At 36.6% G+C, this 18,051-nt stretch overlaps 1 protein-coding gene across 5 annotated transcripts in view; it reads right to left on the bottom strand.

The window, feature by feature from the left end:
* LOC108709583 (collagen alpha-1(XVI) chain) overlaps positions 1-18,051 on the bottom strand; it is an 83,897-nt gene that overhangs the window by 5,828 nt on the left and 60,018 nt on the right. For 2 of the 5 annotated variants that reach the window (XM_041584023.1, XM_041584024.1), the window contains 20 exons: positions 17,390-17,407; positions 17,220-17,279; positions 17,101-17,148; positions 16,317-16,370; positions 14,590-14,643; positions 14,293-14,331; positions 13,373-13,399; positions 13,201-13,272; positions 13,035-13,079; positions 12,383-12,427; positions 9,828-9,881; positions 8,766-8,819; positions 8,597-8,650; positions 8,220-8,264; positions 8,084-8,137; positions 4,363-4,398; positions 4,170-4,232; positions 2,403-2,474; positions 2,264-2,317; positions 1,102-1,146 (listed from right to left, as the gene is read on the bottom strand). In XM_041584023.1, the coding sequence (XP_041439957.1) occupies positions 1,102-1,146; positions 2,264-2,317; positions 2,403-2,474; positions 4,170-4,232; positions 4,363-4,398; positions 8,084-8,137; positions 8,220-8,264; positions 8,597-8,650; positions 8,766-8,819; positions 9,828-9,881; positions 12,383-12,427; positions 13,035-13,079; positions 13,201-13,272; positions 13,373-13,399; positions 14,293-14,331; positions 14,590-14,643; positions 16,317-16,370; positions 17,101-17,148; positions 17,220-17,279; positions 17,390-17,407 (993 nt within the window). The remainder of the gene's footprint in view (positions 1-1,101; positions 1,147-2,263; positions 2,318-2,402; positions 2,475-4,169; positions 4,233-4,362; positions 4,399-8,083; positions 8,138-8,219; positions 8,265-8,596; positions 8,651-8,765; positions 8,820-9,827; positions 9,882-12,382; positions 12,428-13,034; positions 13,080-13,200; positions 13,273-13,372; positions 13,400-14,292; positions 14,332-14,589; positions 14,644-16,316; positions 16,371-17,100; positions 17,149-17,219; positions 17,280-17,389; positions 17,408-18,051) is intronic. The other 3 variants (XM_041584025.1, XM_018249568.2, XM_041584026.1) reach the window with 3 other exon arrangements.

Here is an 18,051-nt window from a genome sequence, read left to right as displayed (position 1 = left end):
ATAAATATATAAGGGGATCATATAATAATCTCTCTAATGCTTTATTTACCAGTAGGTCTTTCCAGCTGACACAAGGTGACCCATTCCGATTAAAAAAATAGAGGTTCCCCCTAAATATTCGGAAGGGGTTTTTTTTACAGTGAGAGCTGTGAAGATGTGGAATTCTCTCCCTGAATCAGTTGTACAGGCTGATACATTAGATAGCTTTAAAAAGGGGTTGGATTGCTTTTTAGCAAGTGAGGTTTATGGAAGATATATCATAGTACAAGTTAATCCAGGGACTAGTCCGATTGCCATTTTGGAGTCAGGAAGGAATTTTTCCCCCTATGAGGTTTCTCTGGTTCTGTTGGCAGATAGGCAGGTTAAAAAAAGTAAAAAGGTTGAACTTGATGGACGTGTTTCTTTTTTCAACCTAATTTACTATGTTACTATGTAACTAACTTTGTATAGAATATAGTAAGATTTAAAATGTATTTATTGTTTTACTCTATGATTTTCTTCCACCTCTCCAGGATTTATACTGTTATTTGGTTGTTAGGGTCCCACCTATCCTAGCAACCATGACTGACTGAAAATGAAGGATCTGCTGTCTGCTTACTTGCATCACTGACCTGAGAAACCAGATAGCATGTAAACCTTTAGTTTAACGAGAGGCAAGTTACACACGTTAACATTTTTATACTTTTAGGTTGGAGGGGCAGTGCTAAAATGTGTATTTCAGTACAAATTAATAGATCCAAAGCAAGTAGTTTTTAGTGATCTGCTGTTTGAATGAAACACCTGCTATCACATCACTTAATATTCCTGGTAAAACCTCCGGTTCTCCAAATTCATAGGAGTGTGACTTCCCAAATTCCAACTTAGTTTCTGCTATGAACTACATTCTCCACTAACCCTCAGACTACTACTAAAAACATTACTAAAACATTATAATACTCTAACGCAGAAAACAAAAATTTTTAATACATACATATGGATACACATTTTCAAAAGGAAATACAATGGAACCACCAAGCTGTGTTTTGCAGCAACCAAGGTGTTGTGCAGCAACTCTAATGGAACTAGAGATATAGGTTACAGTAAAAGTGACAACTTACTCACCGGAATACCCTTATGCCCAGGAGGCCCAGTAGGTCCCGTTTCTCCCTGTAAAAAATGAAACAAAACAGGTCACCAACAGCAGAGGACACAGGAGAGTAAACAGAATGGGATACAACCACTGTCAAGTCTTGCAGAGATAATTAAAGTGTGTGTGGGGGGGACTTCTAGGGTGCATTAGGTTTGTTTGGCTATGACACGTCTCCTGTTATAATATGAAATGTGTACAATGTAATGAATTAATTTGCTCCAGTATTGCACCCCATAATAAGTAGCATCTACTTGCCAGCTTTCTGAAAAGAAACATCATATTGATTGCTATGGGTAACTTACCTAGAACAAATTTTGTACATGTAACTAGTATGGGAACTAATATCTAGAATGCTTTTTTTCTAGACAATGGATCTATCTGTAATGTGGTACAGAATACCCTAATGCTACTAAGAAACAAGAAAAAAGAATGGTTTTATCATCAACATGGATTTAGGCTCGCCTAGTTATCATCAAGTACAGGGTAATGTGTAATTACTATCGGGAAAATGTGTTTGTGCATTGTAGTAACTTTCTGGACATTTGGTTTCTAGATAATGGATCCAATACTTTTATTATCCCATTTGTTTAATGTGGAGATGTTCCTACAGTATAGCACATCAAGGTGTCTATTTATGCAATGTCAAATTAAAATTGAATTGTATATTGACATATTTCAGTGGTATTATGGGGCTGGAATAGAATTGCCACATTTTATTTCAAGTCCAAAAAAGATAATTGGTTATTCATGCATAGAAAAAAGGAACACATCTTAACAATATAGCATTAGTGAAATCCCACAAGTTTATCCTCTTTTAATATATTTTTGATGAGTTGGGAAACCTACAAATTTTAAATTTATTTTGACAGAAAGTAAATAAAAAATCAGCCACTCAAGCAGCAAGATTTGGGGTTTTCTTCAGTGAAATTTTGTTGGAAAAAAAATGTTAGGACATTTATAAACCATTGGAATAGGTGGAAAAAGGAAGGTGATCTTACAACTGGAATCATTCAAAATAATCCCGTAAACTTTGCAAAATACAACACTTCCTCACTTACTAATTGCTATTATTTATTAAAATCTAGCATTACTTCCAGTAACCAGTACTTCACCCTACACATATTTGATACTCACCCTCAGTCCTGGTTTCCCAACCTTCCCATCTAGTCCTTCATTCCCAGGGGGACCCTGAAATTTCACAAAGAGGGGTTAATAAGTATTCTAAAATGTATTATGTTATTCCTTGTCAAACGTTACATTAGAAGATACTTACCTGTAATCCAGGAGGCCCTGGTCGGCCTGATGGGCCAGGTAGTCCAGGGGAACCATGTAATCCCTCTGAACCCTATGGTGAAGTATCAAACAAACAAAAGATACAGCTGTGAGACACTAAGGGTAAAACTCCACGAGTAGTAGTAGTTTTTCATCAGATTTTGTGGGTCAGATTTTATCTGATCCTCTATACAAAACCATGCAACACCGCACAAGATGTTGTACTATGCTACAACATCTGATCCCCCTAGACTAAAATGTAAAGTTGGATCAGATGAAGTCGGATGGAGTATTTTCTTCATGTGTTTACATTAGACAGTTAATACATTTCAAAGAGAAAAAAGTTTTTCCAACACTATGGGGCCAATTTATCAAAGGTCGAATTTCGAGGGTTAATAAACCCTCGAATTCGACCCTTGAAGTAAAATCCTTCGAATCCTTCGAATATCGAGTTTTTTTCATTCAAATCCTTCACTCGAGCTTAGTAAATGTGCCCCTGGCGTTTTAATCTTGTCCGATGAAGATGAAGCATGCAGCGTTCATATATGAAAGTCGTGCCAGATAGAAAAGTCTGATGCTTAAAACTGTATGTAAAGTTTACCATCAGTCCCATTATATTTTGACCCATGTGACACCATCCAACTTGTTGGATGCGTTTTGTTGGTCTGACACCATTCTACAAAAGTGCTCATGGAGTTTAGCCCTAAGAAGCACATTTATCAATATTGATTATGCCTAAAGGAATTAAAAGGCTCTTTCTTTAGAAAACTTATATTTACTTGTGAATTTTGATTGTTCCATAGAGTACCCTCCCTTCACCTGCCAATCTTCCAGATAAGTATAAAATGTGAACTGAGGAATATTAAATATTATATTCACACCTCAAAAACATTTTCTCCATATAATGAATCAGGTCTCCAATGAAGAATTTCCATTATCACTTAAACCAGTTATTCCCAACTAGTGCCTCGTGAGCAACATGTTGCTCACCAACCCCTTGGTTGTTGCTCCCAGTGGCCTCAAAACAGGTGCTTATTTTTGAATCCCAGGCTTATAGGCAAGTTTTTATTGCATAAAAATTCTGTATACTGTCAAGTAGAGTCTCCTGTAGGCTGACAGTCCATTTAGGGCTGCCAAATAGCCAATCGCAGCACTAATTTGGCACCCTAAATGCTTGTTTGGCACATGCTTGTGTTGCTCTCCAACTCTTTTTACATTTATATGTGGCTTGGTTGGGGACCCCTGACTTAAACCATTCATACTATTATCATTTCCATTAATGCCCAATGCAGTTCACCAAATCACCCATAGGGACAGATTTATTAAAGTGTGAAAGAAATCTCATTACAATGGATCAATGGGTAACAGTTTTTGAAAAATATGCCTCTAAAAAACTCTATAGAAATGAAGAGAAAGTGGTGGAATTTTATTGTGGTGAGCTCCAATGTTTTAAAAATGCAACACCTATCTTTTCTTTCTTGTATTCTATAGAACATGAAAGTGTGAAATATTCTCATTCCCATTCAACTATGTAGCGTTACAATAAATGTAATCAGATGATCTCTTTATAAACCTCTATCTATATTTCAAATATTCAAAATCTTAATTTTGCTGTTTTTTTAATTTATTTTTCATATTTTTCATATTTCATATATTTCAGTCTACCATCTGTCTACCATGTGATAACATTTCATGTACATGAATGTATTCTTGAAATTAATTAATTGCTCCATAAAAATGCATTGTTATATATTATCCATATATCTACCTTTTCAGCTGCAGGTCCAGGTGGTCCAGTAGACCCAGGCTTTCCAGGAAAACCTGGAGGACCCTGAAAAACAGAATTGTCAAAGAATCAAAATGGACAGAATTAAACCTTGTCTGTTAATGTAAAGTAAATATGTTCAGGCCATAGCTTGTTTTCAATTATTATTCAGACTAGCAAATCGACTGTTACTCACCACAGGTCCTGGGAAACCTGGGGGTCCTGAAAATCCCTGTATGGTGCAAGAAGGAAAAGAGTGACTTGTTGCCATCATAGCATAAACTGTTAGGTTTGCCCCTATTTAATTATGCAATAACAACCAATCAGTAGTTAGGCTTTACATGTATAATGTCATTACACCATTGACAGCAGTTGGATTATTATATTTTAGTGGATTCAATTTTGCAAATACACTACCCACCAATGGACAGGTTATTTCAGTTAAAATAACAGAAGAAAGCTATAAGATATTTGCCAGAGAATGTTTCATGGCATCAGCTGCTATGGCAATCAATAGAATTCATTTTTATTTTTGCATATACTGTAAATGATTTTAAAGATAAAAGAGAAAGTAGAAGCATATCTCAAATTTACCTAGTACCATTCCCAAGAGAGATCAATGAGAATGCAATGCCAGCATTATATTAGTAATATGGCAGTAGTGTTTTAGTCTCATTGACTTTTAAAGAGCATTTGTAATGGATAAAGGCAATGAAAAGTAATTAATAGGAGGCATTTTTTAAATTCAATTGAAAAGGAGTCAAATATATACTGTATCTGTATCCAGGGCCAGAACTAGGGGTAGGCAGAAGAGGCACGTGCCTAGAGTGCAAAACTTGGGGAACGCCAGGCATGTGCCTTCCCTGCTGCCTACCCCTAGTCCGGCCGGACGAGTCCTTCTGTGTGGTTTCTTGCGGGCATACATACATGTGCATGTTAGGGAGGGGGCGAACGCAGCCTGGATGGCCCTGTCTGTAGATCAAATAAAGATAGAATAAGTGGGATTGTTAAGGCCACTGGCACATTTTGTTTAAACATGATTGTTGCATATTGTTCTACGTTTTTTAACAGATATAAGTGGTCTTCAAAAATGTCAAATTGCCAGTGGGGCAATGGCTTGTTGTATCTGTGCTCTGTTGATTGTGCTTGATTAAAAAATTGCCAGAGCACAATTGGGCACAAGACATCCCTGTACTTAAGGAACTAGAAAATACAAAATAATTCCAGACTTATGGTGCAAACTACTAGTGTTGCCACTTTCCTTAATATTTTTTTTTTGGTTAATATAAGCACCTTGTACCTATTAGCACTACCTATCTTGTGCATTTAAATGACAATGGAACAACTACATACAGCCCCCAGCATGCACCTCATGGATAAGTTGCAGACAAATGCAGGCAGTGCTGTATTATGAGAAATGCAAAGGTCTATGCACTTACAGTAGTTCTGACAAATTATAAATCTCAGGGCTAAAAACTAGTGCCAAGGCAAATAACCTATTTTATCAAGCGATATTGAAATTGCTCACTAATTAGGGCCTTACTGGGCCCTCTACACTGCTGGGCCCCCTGCAAGGTCTGCACCTTTGTATTTATGCCCCTGCTCAAAAAAACTACAAGCGTGAGCACAAATGTGGCGTTGTATTAATAGGCTAACATCCTACCTTTCCTTGCCTATATCTCCAATGCTAGCACAATAGACCCGAGAACAAGGAACAACAGCTATTATTATGTTAACCCTATAGAATCTGTTAAGTATTTATGAATGCTGAATGTTAAAATGTTATTTTTACCCTTTTTTTACAGCGGTAATAATTCAGCCCAAAATAGACACTGAAGGCAAAGACACCTTCGTTTTGACTAATTTTGTTGCCTGGCTTTTGCCCAGTTAGAGCATTTATGAGATTAAAGGAAAAGAGTTATGGTCCTAAATTTTACATGAAAATTGCCTCAATTTTTGCTAAAATGGCTATCAAGATTAGAGTCAAATTAGAACCGGTGCATCCACAGAGGTCTTAATATTAGGATACAAGGACACCAACTTGCAAGGCTTGCAAGGTGCACCTCTCACTGATTTAATATTCTTATACTGTATTTAGGAACTTATATTTACCCTTCAGTGTGTGTGTGTGTGTGTGTATACTATACATAATTCATTTGTATAATTTAACTGTACTAGGCAATACATCAAAATGTTTGCTGCATTCTAAAGGTGAAACAACAAATTAGTGATTTAGCTTTTTTAAATGAAAGGCTTTTGGATTTAGAACTAGGTGGAAAAGGCATATACAGGTAGATGGCTATTTGATGGAGTTGATGGATTTATTAGAAATAACATTAGATATCTTTAAACTAGGATTTCAGTCTGCCTTAGAGCAAATCAAAAAGTAATTATTATTAGTAAGTAATTAATTAAGTCATGCAGATTTGTCTTTGGAGTTGTAATTTGTTGATTATACGAAGTAATGTGTAAGTAATAATTATTACTGCTCTTGGTTTAACAGAATGATGGAGCTTGTGGGAACATAGGTAGTCTGGAATAACATTAATTTCATAGATGTTATGAAAGTTTACAACTAAAACAAGTAACAGTCTTTCTCTGTCTCCCAGTGGTGAGTCTTTATTGTTATGGTTATATGGAAATGTTGTTTGCTATTAGGTTTTGTGCTGACAGCTTGCATGGCACATGTCCCATATGCGGTAAAACGTTGCTCTCCAGTACAGAAAAGGCAAATAGGTTGATCAAGTTGAGACAGGAAATTACAAATCTCTCTTATGGAGTTACAGTATGTTGGCCAAAATGTAAGAACAGGAGCTCAAAGTGCATTTGATTTAAATATGTAAAGGGACCATACAATTTATGCCTTATGCCCAAGACATCTGTGTACTGTGTTCAAGAGGTAACTTCAGACTATTTCTTAACATTTCTTTGCTTTAATAAAGACAAAGATTGTTTTTTCACACTATAACCACTACGGTTGACTGTCTATTATCTATCTATCCCTATTTTTTGTGTCTTATGATACTAATACTGCAAAGATTTTTAAGGAGGGGGAGATAATACTCTGTATAATCCACTTGCTAAAACTAGATGCTATTTTACTTCATTATTGTGGTGTCAAATTTGGAAGTCAAGGCTATGAATGCTGCATATGCACATTAATGAGCAGTCATAAACCCAAATAAATAGCCCAATTATTGCATAGTGTATTTTTTTCCAGTGGTTAAAAAGATGAACTACACACATTAACTAAGCTCTCATGTTGAGCAGTAGTGCTATAAACACCATTTGGAATTATGTGATGTTCACTGAAGTACTTTAGAAGTCATTTAGACATTATGAGACATAATACAGCACTAAAGCCATCACCCATTTGGAAGGTCTTTTCTTGATTGTCAGAGCATGATCACAAATTATTTTACAGATTACTTCACAAAATAGATATTCTGTGTAGATTTTAAACTGGCTCACTGATAACACTTTAAAGCTGTGCCAGATTAAAGGCTTTAGAAGGCTTGGTGCTGAAAATTGAAATGGACCTATTTCCCAGAAGATGGAAGATGGAAGATATATACATTTTCGTGCCTCCTTTCTGAAAATGAAACAACAAGAGCACTTAGTAGTTTGATGTGTATTTTTGCAACTATTTTCATAGTTTGCTTTGATCAGCATTTAGAGATGCCCTTAACCCCAGGGTTCTCCATCTTAATTAAAAAACAAAACAATTTACCAGAAAAAAGGTAATAATAGCTTTCAAGGTTCTGTTTGGCCTTGGTCCTTCATATAGAATGTTTTTATGTTGCAACACTGTTATGAGTTCCTCATGTTTTTATAGGGTTCTAACAGGTACATGGTTTACTAAAAAAGGTATTTTATTAGCGATAGAGTAGAACATATCAACACAGGCAGTGACTTACCTGGTCACCTTTCTCTCCTGAACTCCCTGTAGTTCCACGTTCACCTCTTGGTCCCTAAAAAGAGAGGTGCAATTGTCAGGGAGTGGGAAGGTGGCAGTATTATACATTGAGCATAAGAAGGAGAATGTTAACTCACAGCAGGTCCAGCAGGACCAGGAACACCAGGAATACCAGGTGGACCCTAAAGGAATCAGGAAAGTGATAATTAGGTATATAGGAATCTCCTGGTAGATATTATAGAAATGTATGAGTAAGGTGAATAGAATAGCATTGTTCACTTTTTACTGTTTGCTTGTTTTATTGTATAAGTGCACGATTACTTGTCAGATTCAGTTAAATATTAGAATTCTTCACAGACAACTCTAAGTTGCTTATAAATATAATTCGAAAAAATATGAACAAAAGTAATAGCTCAGATTTTATGCAGATTTTCCGCACCAGTTCTTTAGTTTGTATCTTTTAATCCTATCTCCATACAAGAGTACGCCCTTCCAGCCCCCTTTCATCTCTTACCGACTCTCCTTTCTCTCCTGCAGGTCCATGGTATCCACGCTCTCCTTTACTGCCCTTAAACAGGAAAACAAAAATGCCATACTTTCAGACTCAACAAACTAGCACAGAGCAACTACAGATCTGACTCTCAAGTAACAACTGAGCATATCCCTTAAGATTCCATACTTACTGGAAGGCCAGGGGGTCCCATAGATCCAGGATAACCAGGAAGTCCAGGTGGTCCCTTTATAAGAAAACAAAAAATATATTTATGTATCTGGTGTTACCTAGGTGCCATTGGGAGGTACACAGAATTAAACTTCCATTAATCAGGTCTCATTTCTTTTTTAGCATTCTTCTGTTCTTTACTTGCCTGAATCTGTGTGTATCATATATTGATTTCCAGTGTTGGTGATTCAAACAGCTCATGTTAGCAGAACCTCCTCTTTGCTTTGTCCAACTCAATGTAGACAATGGTCAAATGAGATGTTAGTGAAAAGGCTAACATTTAAGATGGTATTAAAATATCAGAGATACTTTTTATGGGTTGTAATGTACTATTTCTTTGTAGATTAAAATGAATTTAGTAACTGCCCAATATATTATCAAATGAGCTTGGTTCTCACAATTCAAATAGTATATGAAATGGAAATATGCAAAGTACATAACGTTGAATTGGATTGGACGGCTGTGTTACTGGTGATTGTTTGAAATAAACAATATTGATTAATGAAGTTCATCAAAATGCATTGTGTCATCTTCTTGGTGCAGTTACTGTAGCTTGTAGATCTGAACCCAGTTATGACTATACGTATATACATCTCTGCTTGATATTTCTGGACCAGAACAATTATTTTGAGTTAATGTAGTGTACATATTACGGACTGTCCCAAAGTTTGCACCAAGTTTAGTAACAGAGAGCAGCAAACCAGCTGTAGCATTTACTGGTCCACTGTTTGAAAGAAAAAAAATCTAATTAGAACCCAGTGCATGCTCTGAAACATACTGTATATTAAAGGGATGTCTGATTTTGAAGAGCAAAAACAACAGATTCATTTAATGGTTATCACTTTTTCCTGTGAACATATGTTGTATGTCTTAGTCCTATTGTAACCATCTGTAGCCATTGTCCATCAAACAGATTTTTATAATGTATATCACTGATTGTGTTTTGCTTTCACAAAATTATTTCAAATTATTATCACAACATGCAGTTCATGCTGATAGCAAATTACACATATGGTTGTCTTACCAGCTCTCCTTTTTCTCCATGTGGCCCTGGTGGTCCTCTTTCTCCCTGCATACCCTTCAAACATGAAAGGAATCAGTTAGACATGGATACTAGACATGGGGTGTGCACTCCATACTACCATATGTTTTGGAGTGCAGTCCCCAAGTGTGGTTGCGCAGACCATTACCTGTTAGTAAAATGGAGGGCCTGTAGTTTATTTGATGGCTGAGAACTCTCAGACAACACACAGTGAGAACAAGTGGTCAAGTGAGTTAAAGGAGGTCAAGTGAGTTAAAGAAGGAAAACTATCATTATGCCTTTCTTTGCTGATTATTTTCAAGTTTACACTGGTAGTTTTATTTTCTGCCTTATGTACTGTAGGTTAGTGTTTCCAGACTATGTTTCTAAACAAAGAATATGTATCGGAAGTATTTATTTATGGTTAGCACCACATTCAGTTTAAATTTGAAAAAAAATGATAGTTTACCTTCACTGCAGTAAAAAGTTAGGGGCATAGGCATTCTTTATACAGTGAAAAACACCAGTTAAAGTGGCAAAAGGATGGAGGGATATGTATCAGGCTACAGTTTATATCAGTTTTTTGGTGCTCAGTCTCAGTATGAATGGAATCCAGCATATATGCTTGGAAACTGATGTGAAAGTTACCATGTGCATGATTCACTTAGCCTTGTTTAATTACTGTAGATGAGTATTTGCAATTTTAGTCTAAATGCCCTTTGCTACTCAGTACTTGTTCGGTTGTAGGAGAAGCTTTTGCACTTCAAATCACCTTATAGCACTTCAAATCACCCCTATGCATTGCTCCTAGATGCTTTACAGAACAATAGTGAATCATGGCCCTTCCAATACCCTAAACACTGGGGTAAAACAAAATTCACTGTGTTTAACTGTTGTTTACTGATTATTATATATTCTTTTCTGACTTTTTCATATTTTTAGTAGATGTAAGGTCTTGCTTTGCTATTCTGATTTGGAAGTCATATTAATGCAAAGAGTGCAGAAAAATGAATAGTAAATTGTAATAAAAGGTGTCTCTCCAAAATGTATAATCATATATTATCTCAGCTAAATGAATCATGTCACAGATTTGTTAATGTGCAAATATCTACAAGTTTTTGCTAAGCCACATGCACAATCATTTTAATATGTGGCTGTAATAAATTGTTCTCTCTCTGTGCCAGGACAGAATCTTAGCTCACATAAATCTAGTTGAAAAGATAAATTATCTTGCTAGCTCTCTGCTTGATACAAATCCCTGAGACTCAGCGCATTAGGAGGTGCCACAGTGTGGCCAGGGTGAAGATCCAGTCACCAAGAACAAAAGCAACACTGGCGGAAGAGACAAAGAGGAACACGTTTGGAACATCAAATATTAACCAGGACACCAAGAGGGGTAGCTCACATAACAAGGAGCAAGTGGCAACATAAACTGATAAATTAATATTACTCTTTGAAGAAGGTTGGAGAAGGGAAAAGTCAAGTAATCTCTTTTACTATTCAATTGGAATGTTTACAATATATATATTAAATAAACACATTTATTTCACATGAATATGGAGTGCTGGTCCTTCTATCAAGATGTTTGACAAAATTTGCCCATTGCACCTGGGTCTGTATCTCTAAACCCAGTAAGAGTGCAAACACTGTACATGATATATATATATATATATATATATATGGTTATCTAGAAGTCTCTCTAGAAATAAGACACTGAAATATGAAGATGCTATATGCTATAACTTCCTATTTAAACAAATTCCTTATTTTTAACTGCATTTTTGTTGTAATAAAGAGATATTACCTTGTACCTGTTAATATTAAGGTAGAATTAATTTATTATTATAACAAAACATTCTGCACATGCTGTCCTAAGCCCACCTCTTATGGATACAGCAGCATGGGAAATTACAATTTCCTTTAAGCAAGGGACAGGATGCCAATTGCAAAAAAAAACATGGCAACATTTTTTTTTTTTTCATTTTTCATCCTGCCCCACTTAGTTAAATTACACCTATTACCAAAATGTATTTCCCGTACCATAGCCTGCTAAAGGCTTCTGTGAAATCATAGTAATAAGGAAGATGATTAGAAAATGGTAGCTGCTTATTGGAGGAAAACATCACTGGTGACATTGCCCATAGCAACCAATCAGCAATTTGATTTCATCAGTCACTTACAAATTAGAAAACAAAAGTAGAGATCTGCTTGGTTGCTATAGACAACATCAATTGTCAATAAATATGCCCCTAATTGTATTGTTGCATCCCAGGAAAGAAAACAAGAACATAAAGTAATGTAAATAAAAGACGTGACATAGATTGTTTTAGCGTTTCAGATGTGGAAGCTTTCTGCACAAAAAGTACAAAAATTGTGTCAGATTAATAAGACTGTTGGCACACAAAAGGAAGGGTGAACATTTGGTCACAATGGGTGTGGAACAAGAGGAGAGTTTACAGTATTTGCAAGAATAGGTGAAGTTATGGGGCACAAAAGGTTGGAGGAATCACTGTGGAGGAGTCAAAGCGAGCAAATGTGGGGGTGGGGTATATTCTTACAGGTAGTCCGGGGGTGCCAAGAGTGCCTGGAAAACCTGGGGGCCCCTGAGGGGAAAAAATATGGGTTGTCACAATCACAGAGCTGCTTCCAATCAGAGGATAAACAGGAGAATCGATTTTCCACTTCTATTCATCTTCTGTGTGTATCAGTATCATAGAGATGGGCTTCTAACCAAATTGAAGAGATAGTGCTGCGCGAATTAGAGACAGAAGGCCACCAAGACAACAGCCATCAGTAATGCAGTAGGATAAGTAACAAGTTATACACATAGTGTGCTTCCATAATTATGCTGAAAAAAAAAAAAACATGGCAGTTTTTTTTCTAAAAATTGCAGTTTTAACATTGCATTAGCCCCATAAGCAGGGGTTCTCAATTGTTGCTGCACCTGCATAAATTATACATTAGTAACACCTTTTCCAGGGAGTCCAGCAAGAAAGCAGGTTCAGAATATTTGAAAGCACCACCACCACTGATGCAAGGTTAACATGACAGGCTTAGGTTTAGTAATGGAAAGCTTTTAAGTTTAGCCATCTGACCTTTTTTGTGGAGACTAAGCCCCTCTTCTATCTGTGCTAGTAATAAGACATATCTTTATTTCATTTTCTATGTTTCCTAGCATCAATGAAAGGGGATGGAATAGAAAACACTTACTGGAGCTCCTGGAGGTCCAGAAGATCCTCGTGGACCAGGTAATCCCTGTGAGAAATCAAAGATATTTAGAAATACTTGTCAATGACATCTAATCAAGTCAGCATATAATGTACTTTTTTTACGTGTGACATTGTTTAAACTCAGTGTTGTCAACCCTTGTCCTTACATCTTGTCCTGGTAATCCTGGGACACCTGGTTGCCCTGGCCCACCTGCACAGCCGTGATCAGGTTCATCTCCCTGAAAAGAAAGGCAGTAGTTAAAATAAATTAAATTAGCCTTTAAGTGGAATGGAAGTGGAGAGCTAGACAGATTAATTGATTTTGTATCTTTTACTTACCACTTCATCGTCTTTTTCAGTTCGGCACTGAAAACAAAGAAAATGAGTTAGTATATATTTTACAAACATCAAGTTGTGGCCCTGGCATACCCCATAGCAGCATTGGAGCCATCAATAGTGTATTCCAGCAGACAATGCCATAATGTACAAACCAGAAGTCACAACCAACAGATTGTGAATAACCATTCCATGCTAGTTTTGAGATAACCACCCTGTAGCCTCCTTGGGCTACCAAAGATTATTTAAGAATGGCTGAAGACCTATAGGTTGATTCTTTAGTCTACCCTGTCAGTTAGCTATCAATGGATTCATTGCCTTAATTCAAGTTAAAGTCCTATTTACAATTCACCATTTTGTCAAAGGTTTTTTTAACAAAGGATCCCTGCTTACAAAATGCAATTAAACATACTTGCCAGTTGTATATCAATGTCATGCAATCTATCCACAGAATCTTAAAAAAAAATAGAGAGTGCACAAGGGAAAACTTCCATAGTTAATCTAACCACAGAGTGATTTCACTTCATCCTTTTACCTTATGTAGTTGTCACTCAGACCTCAGCCATGGCAACACAAACACATTATGTTGCTATATATACATAGTCATATATCCTCTCTATTTGAAGTGACTCCATACCCTCTCACAGTCCTGTGTTCCAGGAATCCCAGGTAGGCCTTGCTCTCCCTTCTGTCCTTTCACTGCGATGGGGGGTAGGTGAGAGTTCTGCCCACTGGCACAGTCCCCACACATATTCTGTATGAAGCAGGTGGATATCAGACTAATTCACCATTCTAAAAGTGTTTTGACCATTGTCTTAAGGGTTTCCCGCATAACACACAAACACTACAACCAGGTGTCTTTATCAACAAAATCTTCTTTCTGGTCACACAATCCTTTATGTTTCTCCCTATAACATTCTCACCTTTAGAATATCAATGTTGCTTTCTGCAGCCAGGGGTTCCTGAAAGAGAGAGAGGTGACATGATTATAAATGGAGCTTTGGGTATTTTTTCTATGTTTGCCTACAAGCGGGACACACAGAACAGCACAGTGACCCTGCAAAGCAAATTGACAAGGTTGGACACCAAAAGGAGGGAGGGGAGGCTATGTGTGCATGTATCACAGCTGCTCACCTGCCTCTGTGCAACATGGGTTGGGAGGACATGTAGAGAGCGTGACACTGACACACAGCGGAAGCACACCAGCACTCTGTACCTACCAGCTCTCCTGGCACTCCAGGCGCTCCTGGCATACTATTGTGTCCGGGTACACCCTACAGTCAAGGAAGAAATCTGGGGCTAAAGCATGTGCCTTTTATGTGTCCACAGTGCCTCCACAGTGTATGCCTTGAATTTGCATACCACAAAACCAATATCTGCAGTACTGGAGATGCCTATTGCAGCTCCAGAGAAACTCACACTGCAGAGTCAGAGAAACACACACACTGCATGACTAGGGGGCTTAAGATGTGTTTGCTAACTTTTTCAATCTACTTTGCTAAAATTTCTAGTAGTTCTAGTTTTCTATTTACCTCTCTTCCCACAGGTTCACTTATTTACCTCTGTGGCCCCTTTGGACCATCTTCACCATGTCTCTTTAACACTTATCACTTTTCAACGTAAAGGTATTTTGAATTTACATTTATTATTGTATTATTCGTATTTGTTCAGTCAATTTGATGGTCTGCTGTACAGCGCTGTGTGCATAAATAGCGCTATGTAAATAAAAATATACACACATTCTTCATGATACTAGTATTATACTTGTTTCTACATTAATCTTTAAGATATATGGCCCAAACATAATTACATATACAACTGGGTGTATTGGCCATAACTAGGCATTCTGTAATAAACATTAATACTGTCTACTAGCAGTCATTCTGTACTATGTATCTGTGTCTTGCCATAATATCATACTGACCTCCATGTTAGTCATTCTAAGAAGTTCAGTTGATGATCACAATGATTATCATACAATCAAAGAATGGGGACATGAATGCACATATAGGAGGAGATACTCCTTTGAGATTCCTCTTGCAAGATGTAAATGTAAGCTGCAAACCCTGAAGAGTTGTAAGAGCTTTAATTGTTTTTGAAGAGGTGATACCCTACTGCCCTGCTCTAGTTATATAACCAATGGTTGTAAATCCCTATTATGGAAGGATCATATCTATTATAGCTTGGAACTTTTCACATGCAGTGTTATTGCCAAAATGTAAACTTCTATTTACTTGTTTTCTTTTAGGATCTAAATGAACATTTTTACATTTTTAATGTTTTAATGTATGTATCATTTTTAAGAGGTTGCTCAGTATAAAATAATTTATATGCATACAATGACCTTGTATACTGGTCCTGCTATTATTTTATGCTACTGTCTTAATTGTAAATTATGCCATTTTAATAACTAAAGTCCAAAAAAATTTGCTGTTTCAACAGTTAATGATGTAACCACTCCCACCACCTTCTATAAATGTAATTGTTATTCCACATATCCACTGAACTAACTCAATAAGACTAATCTGAGAAATATGCACAGATAAAGCAAAGAATATTACAATATAACCAGTACAATAATCCTTGCTTCATAGGGTGCCTTGCTGGGTAAACTATAGGGTACCTTATACTCCATGCTTTTTCTGTAAATTATTTCTTCACCAGAATTGTTTGCAACCACAATGCAGCTTTTCTTTTTTTTTATTTGTAATGACAGAAGAGAAAGGTTCACATAGAGGAATCATGGTCATCAGACACCCATATCAAACCCACCAACTTCATCTTTTCTTTCTTTTTGTCAATTTGGGTGAAAAAACAGTTACCCTTTTTGGAGGAAAATATTTATCATGAAGTCAGTCCAACACACCCAAAATGTGTAATATAGCTCAAGTGTGGGTTTTGATCAGATGATTTAACTCCCCCCTTAAAAAATAATAATACAGCTCACCTGTAGGCCAGGTAGTCCTGGAGGACCTGGGGGCCCTGGAGGCCCAGGAGGGCCCTGAAACAAGACGAAGATTTAATATGATTGCTTATGTTGAAGAGTTTCAAAAAAATCCACAATTATTTTTAAAATTGGAGGTCAAAGATACACTAAGGGGCAGATTTATTAAGGTTTGAATTTGAAATTCGAATTTGAATTTTGGAGTTGGATTTTTGATCAAAATTCACAAATCTGAGTTGGAAATAATCCAAGCTCGAAATAGAATTTGAGATTTATCATACCTGGACCCTGGGAACAATTCAAATTCGACTATTTGCCACCTAAAAACTGCCTAGTTCATGTAGAAGTCAATGGCAGAGGTCCAGTGACCCATTTGAAGATGTTAAGAGCCTTTCTGACATTCAAGTTTTGGAGTAAAAACTCTATTCAAGTTTAGTCTAATTCAAATTCGATTCGAGTTTTCGGGTCAGTTATATTTGTTAGAGTTTTAGATATTAGAGTTTTTTCTTAAATAAGATACTATTCGAATTTTGAGGTCATTCAAGTTCAATTGAGTTAAAAAAACTCTAACATTCGACCTTTGATAAATCTGCCCCAAAGTATGAAGAGTAGAGCCATATCAAAAGGCAGAGAAAATGTCTTTGTGTTTCTAGATGGTTACTGTCAAAAAGATGGAGTTCATAATGAAGGCAGTGCAGTAGAAAAGGTTTTATCATGGCAAGATATAAAAAGTGGTTGCAGAAATGTAATAATGGTTATTAAGAGAAGAAAGGCTTATTAAACTGACCTGAATTCCAAAAGACCAGCCATCTCCATTTAACTTATTAGGAGAGCCCTGAAACATAGAAAATGCAATTAGAGAGATAAAAAGGCATCATGTATACTAGTAAAAAGGAGAAAACTTACAGGTCTTCCAAAAATTTCTGGATCCATCCATGGTGGGCAAGAACACACTCCAGCATCTCCCTGGAAATAGAGCACAAGCTCACGATCACTAAAGTCAGAGTAAAGTTTGTTTCCTATTCAGACAGTTTATATATAATTGTACTATTATATAGAAACACAAACATACTCACCTTTTCTCCTTTATCACCCTAAAATAAAAAAAAAAGATATAACATAAGTGAAGCAATAAGATATTTGAAGAAAATTGTGTGTTTAGAAAGAAGCTAGGTTGCAGTGTAAAGAGAGATACCAGAATAATCAAAAGTAATGATGCAGACTGTGGAGTGGAGAGGTTAAATAGAAAATGGAAGTGTAGAGAGATGTCTGTGCAAACTGCTGGCAAACACTATAAAGATTCCATTATTGATGAGGTTTATAAAGGATTTTTCAATATAGCATATGATGAGTTTGCACACTCTAAATAATATGCAAACAAAAGGTAGTCCCACTTGACAAAGGCTATAGTGCCCGAAACAATGGGGTATTCTCATCTTTGGCAAAGTGTATCTGTTCCTTGTGGTTTGTTTCTCTTTTTGCCTTGAACTTACAAAATTGGCAAATTGCCTTGAACTTACTCAAGTATAAGCCGAGTTTTTCAGCATCCAAAATGTGCTGAAAAAGTCTACCTCGGCTTATACTAGAGTCAGCGGGCAGTAGCTGAGATTGCAGTCACTTTTAATCATTCCTATACCAACAGTTCGCTTGGGGAGAGACTGCAGTATCACACCTCTGCACATGGTAGTGGGACAGTGGGACAATGCACACAGTAATCCGTTTGGCAATTCTCTGTCAC

Source organism: Xenopus laevis, chromosome 2S (genome assembly GCF_017654675.1).
Source record: "Xenopus laevis strain J_2021 chromosome 2S, Xenopus_laevis_v10.1, whole genome shotgun sequence".
Lineage (NCBI taxonomy): Eukaryota > Metazoa > Chordata > Amphibia > Anura > Pipidae > Xenopus > Xenopus laevis.
This window is presented reverse-complemented; position numbering and strand designations above follow the sequence as displayed.